The sequence below is a fragment of the Miniopterus natalensis genome, chromosome 1 (genome assembly GCF_054644295.1).
Source record: "Miniopterus natalensis isolate mMinNat1 chromosome 1, mMinNat1.hap1, whole genome shotgun sequence".
Lineage (NCBI taxonomy): Eukaryota > Metazoa > Chordata > Mammalia > Chiroptera > Miniopteridae > Miniopterus > Miniopterus natalensis.
Window position 1 is genome coordinate 147,502,511 of NC_142081.1, and position 11,268 is coordinate 147,513,778.

Below are 11,268 nucleotides of genomic sequence, written 5' to 3' on the forward strand. Positions count from 1 at the left end.
GTTGGGGGCTGGCTGACTGCTTAGGCTCCTGTCACAAGCAATAGCCACTCATCAGCCAGCAATGGTGAATAATCTCAGCATCAATATTTTCAAGCAGCTGGACCGTGCTTGTCCTTCCATCAATGTGCTATTGCCTCATCTCTTCCATTAGACACTAATTAGAGAAGTCCCTGTCTGAGACCATCCCACATTATCCTAATATTTCCTACACCTTCTAGGACCTTTCAGCAGCTTGCATTGTTCAGAACAGTGGCCTGACTCAGAGATGATGGATGCTGAGAACCACTAAAGAAACAGCTTGAAATGAGCTGTTTACATGTAATCAATGATGTTAGTGAGCTCTGCACTTACTGGAGTACAGTCTGGTTCCCATACTTTCAGTTCTCCACTGTGACCTTTCTGTGCTTGGTACCCTGGTAGGTGCTCAATACTTGTGTGTGAAATGGCCTGTGGTATTGAACCTCATATTTTGAATTGAAATCTCATCAAAGAAGGACATTATATTTTTATAAAATCCGTTATTTTCTTGAACTCCTATTAAAAAAATAAAGGTCACAGAGTCCCTACATATTTGTATCACTAAAACTTTTAAAGCATGAGGGAGCGCAGTGTGCACAGGGGTGGTTCAGATAGCAGAGGAGACCCAGGATATTTTGTTCATTGATAACCTGTGGTTAGATGCTGTTTGGATAATTGTAGCTGTAGCTGGAAATGCTTCATTAACTCCCATTAACTATCCTGAGAGATGTAAGTACATATAAAATTGTCTTCGTTTTACATCTTTTTAGTATAAGTAAAGTTATATAGCAATTTTTTGATCAATCACAGTTCTTGAGATGCCCTTTTTAAAATTTAATCTAGTAACTGTTTAGTTCAATATTTGATGCCAAGAAACCTTCCTAATCTACGTCAACATATCTTCCCCTAATGAGTGCATTTTAATTTTTTTGATAATATGAAACCCTGCAATGGATTATTTTAAGCAAAATTCTACTATTTTATTTCTGTAGGTAAAGAAACTACAAAAGATTGGAAAAAATTCCCAAAGCACATTCCAAATTTTTGTTCATGAGTTGGTTTTACCGAGTCCAAGACACGAGTTTGTTTTCTAGTTATTTGCCCCTTTCCTTAAAAGTTCATTGAAAATCTGCTTACTTACCTATTTCTATTTCTACCTGTTTTTCTTTTTCTGTTTTGTTTTTTGCATTTGGCATTCTTCTGGTTATTTTCCTGCATGTGAATAAATATTCCGCTTGTTCATTGGGAAGTACAGACTATACTGAAACTGTCCCAGCAGTGTGATTGCTGGAGCAGAGTTGATGGTCAGTAGGATCCGGTCGCAAAGACACTGGCAGGGCCTTCAGTGGAAGGGCCTTGAGGCTGCGGGAGTGGCTGTCACATGCTGCACCCGTTAGCAGGGCGGGGAAAGGCGCACCCAGGAAACTCATTGATGAGAGAGTTGATGGACGTGATACAACTCAGCAATGTTTTTGGCTTGGGGCATGTCATTGCAGGAAGTTTTGCAGCTTGAGAGACAGATGGGAGGACAGCTCCTGGAAGAACCGAAGGCTCTTCATTTCAAAGGCAGCACCCACAACCTGCGCCTATCCATTCACGACATTGCCCATTCCCTCTGGAAGAGCAAATTGCTGGCTAAGTATCAGGTGAGGTGCCCAAGAGGAACTAAAGGCTTGGCGACAGCTCCGTAAAAGAGAGATAAACTTATTTATTTATTTTGTTAAGCCTCACAGGAGGATATTTGTCCGTTGCTTTTCAGAGAGAGTGGAAGGGAGGAAGATGGGGGGAGAGAGAAAAACACTGATGTGAGAGAGACCCGTCAACTGGCTGCCTCCTGCATGCACTCCAGCCGGGGGCAGGGATTGAACCCACAACCCAAGCACATGCCCTTGACTGGGAATTGAACCCATGACCCTTCCATGCACAGGTTGACGCTCTAACCACTGAGCCACAGTGGCCACTTATTTAGACATAAGATATTCCCTTCCTTGAAGTTAATCATACGTACATCAGCACTTGTTTCTCCATAATAATTTGGGGTTATTTAAGAGTTTTGAAAAATTCTCTAAGCATATTTGAAGGAATGCTTTTTTCTTAATTCTTCAAATAATTGAACTAACATTGTTTTATTTTTAGCAAATAAGACTTCCAAGTCCCTCATTACATTTTCAGGGTAAATGTTTATATCAGCTTGGTTTTAAAAAGTCTCAAATGCATTCATAAGAAAAACAGAACATTGTTATCCCACGTGGTACAATTTGGCTTCAGCCTTGCTAGGAGAGTATCTTTACTTTGGAAACTTAAAAGGAGCCCCAGTTTTGAAAGTGAAATAGCATGTAAAAATAAAACCTGGTGAGGATTTTATTATAATTAGCATACTGATCCCAAGTCCCATTGCGTGTGCCTGTGGGAAAAGCATAGGAACGAACTCTCGAGGGGTTTCCACCTCCTCCATCAGCCTGAGCTCTCAGGAGACTGTGTGGCTGGACCTCTAGCCTCATTCCCAGTCCCAGGAGATGCAGACACACTGCGATAAGCTGGGAAGCCTAGTCTGCATGCATGCAAATCCAGTCCCGTGCCCAGCACTGCAGCTGGACTGGCCGAGATTTCCTGGTATGAGTCATTGAGCATATGGAAGGAGTGAAGGGAAGATTTTCCAGCTCCATTCTTACTCTCATGGGTCGAGTACTAGCACATAAATTGTGGGAGGCAAACCTAACTTGATAGGAGTCTCAAGCTTAGATGGGGTTGCATGCCAGACTCTTCTTTATCACTCAGCACTTGATGGAGAGATCTGGCTTTTAACTTTCTCATTAAATCTCTTCCTTGGCTTTCATCTTCCTATTTTGCAACTGCTATAAAAGTCCACAAATATTCCCCTTTTCTGAACAATCTCCTTTGTGTAATCATAATGGGAATATTACTTTTATAATAATAATAATGTGATATTTATTCAAACTAAGTCTAGCTGAATTCTTACCCTCCCCCAGACACTCATGCACTTTGGTTCATCTCATGTAGCCCTGGCAGCCGTGTGACTTAGGTACTCTTTTGCTTACTCTTTCACAGAGGAGGAAACTGAGGCATTGCAAGGTTACGTAACTTGCCCCCAATCACCTAGTATGTGAGAAGAGAGTGTCCTCACTTGCACTTTCTTCTCTGCTCTTAGCCACGTGTTTATCCATTTTTTATGTATCAACCTTTTCTTTTCCTTATGGAAAAAAGATTTTAGGATGAGCTCTGTAAGGTGGTCTAGACTTTTTGAAAATGTATGCCCGTTGGAGGCTTAGTGCTTTTTTAGGGCAAGCACTTTCCTGCGGCAGCTAACCAAGTTTACAGTTCCCGACTGTAGTGCCTCTGGCCTTTCCCCTGTCCTGCGCAGAGGGAGGGTATAGGCATGAAAGGGACCTGGATCAGCCCACTGTCCTTCAGAGCATCTTTGCTCTTCTCCAGAATACCACAGCAGGGATTCCTCTTAATGAGCACTGACTCTAGTGTGCAGGTTTTATATAAACCATTTACAATGACTTTTTTTGTAAATGGGAGAAAAGTGTCAGACTGGTTAGGTGTACAGATTCTGGAAGCTGACTCCCTGGGTTCAAATCTCAACTCTGCCACTGACTAGCTGTGGGGCCTTGGCTGACGTACTTAACATCTCTGGGCCTCAGCTTTTTCATTTGAAAAGGGGTTTGGGATGTATTTATTTGTAGGTAGGCCTGTTGTGATTAAATGAGGTAATATGTGTAATGAGGAGAAGAGTGCTTGGCAGCCATGCCTGATTGTTACTTTTGGTGTTAGTCACTCGTTTGTGGTTAACAATATTATATCCTTTAGGAAATTCCTTTTTACCATATCTGGAGTGGGTCTCAAAAGAACCTCCACTGCACATTCACTCTGGAAAGATTCAGCCTGACCACGGCGGAGCTGGTTTGCAAACTCTGTGTGCGACAGGTGGAAGGAGAAGGGCAGATCTTCCAGCTGAACTGCACCGTCTCAGAGGTAAGGAGCTCAGCTCCGTGTCTCAGAACTCAGGGGACAGAATGTCCATGGGGAGGAGAGACAGTGTGGAGTATAAAGGTGTCTCGATACAGGCCACATGGGAAGCCCTGAAAAATCTCTCTATAGGTTCTATTTGTTAATAGAATGGTATATTTAATAAACAAAGGGGGCTAGATACACAGAAGAATATAACAGGGAATCCTTTTTGAAAAATAAGTATTTTACTTTTTATGACATAAATTGAAGAACTATGTTCTAACTTTTTACAACAGATCTGAATTCCAAATATAAGGTTAGTTTCAGTAATGTGCACATGGAGTAACTTTTCCCAAAGCATCCCTTGATGTGTCCCATGCCCGCCTCCTCCGCCTCTCCTCCCTGTCCCCTCTGTCCTCAGGGAAGTGGCCTACCTTTGCCTAATGGCGCTGCCCACTGGGGTGGAGGCAGAGAAACTGACCTCTGTCCCCACCGCTCCTTTTGTCTTCTCTTCCTTTGTGTCCCTGTTGAAAGGAGACATCTCTTGGCTTCCTGTCTCTCTTTTACGTCACTCTCCAAATATAAGAAGATATGCCAGAGATGTGTTGTACACTATGATGACTATAGTTAGTGATAAGATATGGAATATTTGAAAGTTGATGAAAAAGTAGATCTTAAAATATTCATCACAAGAAAAAAATATATAACTATATATAAGAACGAATATTAACTAGGTTTACTGTGGTGGTCATTTCACAATCTACACAAATATTGAATCATATACATATTATAATGTTATATGTCAATTATACCTTAATGAAGATAATTGAAAAAGAAAAAAGATGCCCTCTCTCCTGGAGTAGGAGAAATGTTCCAGAAATAGAAGTAAAATCTGCAAAATTTTCCCCTAGTTGCCTCACTTTGCCTTTGTCTGCTGTGATCTTCACGCAGTTCATTCAGTGGGGCACTTTTCTTTGCCTCTACCACAGAAAAAGCGATCAGCACTGCTATTTATAACCCCTCTGTATGGAAAAAGGGGTGCGCATGAACGGATCTGTTAAGGCCCCAAGGCTGTAGTCGGAGCAGTGGAAACCCTTCCTGCTGGAGGAACAAAGGCCGCAGAATAAGCAGAGTGGTCAGAAGGCAGCACAGGGCCCTCCTGGGCCTCCGGGAGCTCAGCTCTGTGCTGTTTGCTGAGCCTTAGAGCACAGGATGGCCGTATTTTAACACTATAGAGGGACAGCATGTGATTTAAAAGGCGACTTCTCTCTCGCCGTCTCATGCACAGTGACGAATGAAATGTCAGGATGTGCAGCATGTCTCGCTCCACATGTTGTATTTAAAGACTGTCTCCCTTAGCAAACCAACGGGAAAGCATGTCGGTCTCCACGATGCTCCATCCCTCTTTCCCACAGCCTGCCCGGTGCGGTCATCATTTCCTCCTGTAGTTCCATGAGACTTTTGACTCATAAACAACTTTAGTCACAGACCCGGTGACATGCGTCAGGAATGATCTCGGTGTCAGGGTGCCATGGCAACCGCTGGGCCTTCCCGAGGAGCCAGCCCTATCTCCCAGGCGCACAGCAGCACCCCTGCTGGCTCCAGAGGGTGTTTTCACTTTCCAGGCCCAGCGGGTCTGCAAAGTTCAATAACCATCCAGCTCCAGTAACAACAAAGGCTGCGGAATTTGGAGGGGGCGAGGAGCTCTGCTCCTTTGATGCTTGCTTTCTGGTGGGGGGAACAGTTTGCTGTGTGATGAAAAGATGGACCAGATGCACCCGGGAATGAAAGAGAGCTGTTGAGGGCTCTTCCCTGCTAGGTCCGCCACCCCCTCCCCCTTAGGGAAGACACAGTTTTGCATAGTGTGATCACAACTTAAGGACTTGCTTTCTTGTGCCAATATAGAGGAAAAGATTATTTCTTTTGCAACTTGGCGGCAGTCAGCTCATAGAGGCCAGCCCTTCCGTCCTGTCAGAGGCCTATGTCCCTGTGTGTTAACAGAGGGAGGTGCAGAAATGACTGCAGTCAGATGACTTTGGGGATTAAGGGGCACTGTGCTGCTTTTACTTCTGGGTCACTGAGTTCCTCCGTGGTTGTTAGCATTTGAATGCCGTGCGGGAGGCCCACTGAGGGGGGGAAGTGTGAGGCTGGGTTCTGACGTTGGAGAGCGAGGCTCAGTTCTGCACAGTTAGCTCCAGAGAGCCCTGAGACCCTGAGCCTCATCAAAAGCTCTGAGAAGGGGTGCACTGTGACTGACAAACCATAACCAAACAGAGAAAGGGCTCCATTTGTGGTGTCTTTCTTCTCACAGGGCTCCTTCCTAGGGTCACCCAGCAAGCTGGCAGGTGGACTGGGGTTGCAGTTGCAATGTCTTGTCTCCCAAGAATGAGCTGACTTGCCAGGAATGTGCTGTTCCCTCCCCCAGCCACCCACCTCTCAAGGCCCTCACCAGCAGTCATTTATAAAGCGACATGGCCCTTGGCCTCTCGTCAGGAGGAGGACCCGTTGCCCCCCAAGGAGACCAGGCTGTGCTTGACATAGACCATGGTGATGTCAAGAGCCAGGCAATTGTTCCTCTCCCAGTGCTTTGGCCAGAGATTCCTTAACTAGAAATAAAGACTTTAGTCTCACAGAAATGAAGTTTAAGAATGAAAATGTCTAAAAAGTATGGGCATAAATTAATGTCAAAATGTAAATGATAAAAGGTATTTTTTTTTTTAGAGGGATGGGGGAGTAATAACAGGGAAGCTACCCATCACCACCAAGAGAAAAAAAATGGTGTAGGGCAGAGAAATGTATAGTCTCTTCAGGCCTTCTATTTAGTTTTAGCTAGAGACAAAGACCTTATAACCCCTGTTAACTACTGATACACAACACTTTTGTGTACATAGAGAATAATATTAAAATTTTACAAAGTAACATCACTTTGCTATAACCATCCCATCTATTGACCTCTTCTGAGTTCTGTAATCTTTTCAAAACAATCATTGGGAAAATCCAGGTTTTCTAATTGACTTTAGGAAGAGTCAGAATATGGGAGTAGAAAGTGGGATCTGCTGTGGAGTGAGTGCTGAAAATGTGTGTCATCACCCATAGCAGCTGTTTGTTTAATGGTGAGAAACCATATGCTTAACTAAGGGACTCACAACATCAAAGACAGATGGTACCAATATCATAAACAATTATTGTAATAAGCATTGTGCGAGAGTTAACTCTACTTTTACCTGGAAGTGAAAGAAGAACTAATAGGAATTGAAATTATTAGATGAAATTTAAATGTAAATGTAGAGGTGCATTTTTCTTTCACCTCCAAGGCTGTTGTCAGCCATCTGATAAGAGAGACAAGACATTATGTCCTATTGAGCTTGTTTCATCCACATAGAAGTAAACAGGCACAGTAGCCAGGGCTAGAGACTCAGGGCTGGAAGGGCCATGTAAAGTGGTGATGATTCCCTATTCATTAGGAAAAGGAGAGCAACATGGATATGTGAGCAGACCTTCCTGAGAGCCAAGCCTACCTTTACCTGCCTTTACCTTCAGGATTTAGCAATGACAAGAGCCATGCTCTTGGCCACATTTAGGTGGAAGGAAGCACCACACACTACTCTCTATGGGGTGGGTTGCTGCCAGAAACTGGTTTCAGACCCTTTCTGTACTAGGAAAATTATTTTCTTTCATTTCAGCAAATATAAATTGAGTAGTTTCCATGTGCAAGTCACTGTGCTGAGTATCACAGGAGCTCTGAGAGTGACAAAATACTCTGATCTCCAAGAAATCTGAGCAGTCAAAGGAAGTAACATATAAATACTACCAACATGCATAGGATAGAATACGAGAATTACAGGAGAGCTGTGAGAAGTGATGGGTGAGTTTGCTTCAGGGAAGCTCAGGGGACATGGTTTTGGTCCAGACTTTGAGAGGTTTGCCTGGCAGACACTAAAGGAAAGGGCAGAAGGAATATCAGAGGTAAATTCTTTAAAAAAGGTGCTAGGGACTGTGAGTGATCTGGTCTAAGAGTTTGAGTCATGTCAAGGCAACCTGAGAAAGATTAGGGTCAGGTTGTCAGGTGGTGGGAGCACATGGGCGTGGGGCCCCTACTCCATGTCTCTGTGCTTTATAAGCATCACCTCTGGGACCTCATACCAGCTGACCAGGCAGATGGTGCTGATATCCCTCACTGCCTGATTAAAAGTTGGGGCTACATGTGATAGGAGAGTAATTTAGTGCTTCTCAGTGGGGGGAGGGCATCAGCTTGATGCTTTAGGAAGATCAGTGTGGCAGACAGGGATGGATCACAGGTAAGCAGGAGGGAGTTACTGTGACCAACAGCAAGAAGAATATCTGGGGACGGCACTGTACAAAGCAGACCTCTCCTCGTGTAAACTTAATCTTCACTGCCAGCAAGGGACAGTCAGGTTGTAGTTGTATTTGAGGGACATGGTAGGTTTCCTTCTGAACCCTAGTGTTACTGTCCACACAAGAAGCAAGCTGTACCTCAATGTGGCTGATGGCACTCATCAAACACCGTGTGATTTCTCTTCGCCTCTACCTTCCCAGTGCAGATATACATTGTTTTATGCCTAATGTATGTTTGGGCACTTGGATTCAGACATCCTCAACATAAATCTATTGATATACATCAACAAGTGCTCTTGGATAACTCTTCTGGTCCCTCCTGTTGAAGCTCTATGCCAGGGGTGGGGAACATCCGGCCCGCTACGGCCCGCAAAATCATTGGGTCTGGCCCTGCCAAGGCAACCACAGGTGGGACTGGAAATTCAATAAATCTAGGAGCTTTTTTTCATAGCTAATTGTTAAGTTGATAATTTTGTGTGGCCCATGAATGATGTTATAAATATCCAAATGGCCCTTCGCAGAAAAAAGGTTCCCCACCCCTGCACCTATGCCCTTGAGGCCAGGAGCCTTCTCTGCTCACAGTCCCTTGAAAGGAGCTCTGTGCCAAGTGCAGGAAAAGATCTGCAGTCATGTCCTCATTCAGGGACTCCAACTCCCGTTGTTGCTTCTGTATTTCATACCAGTTTGTTAAATCCTGGCATGAGCTACTGGACTTAACACAAAGGAGCAAATGAAATCCTGGGAGTCTGAATTTGCCAAGCCTCAGGTTTTGAGGCCAAACACTGTGATGGCAGCCAACACCACTCTGTGTATTACTGCAAAAAAAAAAAAAAAAAATTGTTTAGCTCTAACGTGTGCATGGACCATGTGCAGTGGGATTATACAAGCCTATCAGCGAGCATTGGCTGCTGATCCCAGAATGCAGGATGCGCTGTCAGTCAACACTGGGACCCAGACAGCAGTGACCCCCACAGTAGGGAGTGCAAGGTTTGGGGGCTTGGGCAACAGTGACACTGACCCCTGAGCTGAGCACTGCAAGGCACCAGAGTCTCCTTGATGGCGGAAACTGTGTGTGGCTAGTTTATTTTCCAGCAACTAATTATGTGCACCAAGGAGCTGCCTGCTTTTAGAAAAAGACAGAGAAAGGTGACATTTAAAGTAGATTAAGGAGGTTTTCTGTTATTGCTTTAATAGTTCCCAGGCAACATTTGCTTTTGCTTTTCCAACCAGCAGAAGATCAGAAAATGATTAGAGTTTCTCCTACAGATGAAATTCAGATTTTGCATTTGTGCTGTTTTATGAGCTGAAACTATTTTAAAAGCCAATTTATGGTTTTCTCTACTAAAATTAGATTTTAAAAAAATAAGGCTGTACAGCAATTGGAGGATGCCATTAGCAGCTTGTCCTAAGGCAATATACTGCGTTTGCCATTTTCTTCAAAAAATTAGTCTTAATTTGATATCATTTAGAGGAGAGCTGTGTTCCGTTTCATTCAACAAGAGCGGCACTGAGCCATCTTCTGCAGACGTTGGAGCAAGAATGTACTTGGGCATTTGCCTAGGGCTTTCCCATCAGGGTCGGACAGGTTCTTGAAGCTCTTAACTTCTGGCCTTCTAATCTCAGACCTGTTCCAGATCTGTTCACCCGTAAATCCAAGGCTATGCAAAGTCAGCGCCGAATGCACCTCTTGCTCTCAGCCAGGTTACAGAGAGTGAATCACAACTTTCAGCCCTTCCCACTAGGAAGTAGAATAGCACCATTCTCTCCTTGCTGCTCAAAGCGAGGCATTGTGGTGATGGGCTCGGCAGGGATTGCTTTTGTCTTCAGCAATAATGCCATGTTGTTCTTGTGCCCCAACGACAGGAACCTACTGGCATCGATTTGCCTCTGCTGGATCCAGCGAGCACCATCACCACCATGACAGGCCCCAGTGCTTTCAGCATCCCTCCCCCCATCCGGCAGAAGCTCTGTAGCAGCCTGGATGCCCCCCAGACAAGGGGGCACGACTGGAGGATGCTGGCCCACAAGCTAAACCTGGACAGGTGGGTATGGCCAGGCTCGGGACTCGTCTCTGTTAGACACAGGGCTGCAGGCTGCTAGCGGCTAGACACCAGGCAGCATTCTTTTTGTTTTCTTTTTATTCTCATTTGAGGAGATTTTTTCCATTGTCTTTTCAGAGACAGTGGGAGGAAGAGAGAGAAAGAGAAACATCAATTGGTTGCCTCCCACATGTGCCCTCACCAAGCCAGGGATTGAGTTTGCAACCGAGGTATGTGCCCTTGGTCAAACTCGAACCCGGGACCCTTCAGTCCTCAGGCCGACCCTCTAACCACTGAGCCAAACAGCTAGGACAGCATTCACTTTTTTTTGTCCATACATTTATTTACTTTCATCCTGCAAGCGTGTGCGAAGCTTCTTCTTGGTATCTTGCGCTGTGGGTTTGCAAACACACATTGTTGAGAGACACTCTGGGCTTATCTGATATTTGCAAGTATCAGGTCTTGTGACTCACTCTGCAAAGCGGGTGGGCTGAATCCCCCGAAGTAACATATCCACTCACTAAAGTAATTATTGTTCTCCATCTCCTGTAGAGCAGGACCTAAAGCTGGGTGAGTCACTAATATGCAAAACACAGCGTTGACATTCAGTTGTAAAGAGACCTCAGAAGCCTTTGTAAAGTGCTGCCACCACCAAGCAGGAGACAGGGCATGGCCTGTCAAAGGTGATCAGAGCCCAGGCTGGAAAGAAAGCCCGAGCCTCTTGACTTCCTGTTCAGGATATGACCCATACACAGCTCGTCTCTTAAATTATCTTACTCGGAGTTGAGGTTAACAAAGTTAAACATTACATCTGCTGTCAGGGGCTGATCTAATCAAGCATGGGCTAGTTACATAGGACAGTCCACTGTAAACCACAGCT

General features: G+C 44.6%; 1 protein-coding gene across 1 annotated transcript in view; it reads left to right on the plus strand.

The window, feature by feature from the left end:
- UNC5C (unc-5 netrin receptor C) overlaps window positions 1–11,268 on the plus strand; it is a 335,847-nt gene that overhangs the window by 319,527 nt on the left and 5,052 nt on the right. The window contains exons 14-16 of the mRNA XM_016206188.2: window positions 1,515–1,664; window positions 3,853–4,017; window positions 10,213–10,391. Of these exons, the coding sequence (XP_016061674.2) occupies window positions 1,515–1,664; window positions 3,853–4,017; window positions 10,213–10,391 (494 nt within the window). The remainder of the gene's footprint in view (window positions 1–1,514; window positions 1,665–3,852; window positions 4,018–10,212; window positions 10,392–11,268) is intronic.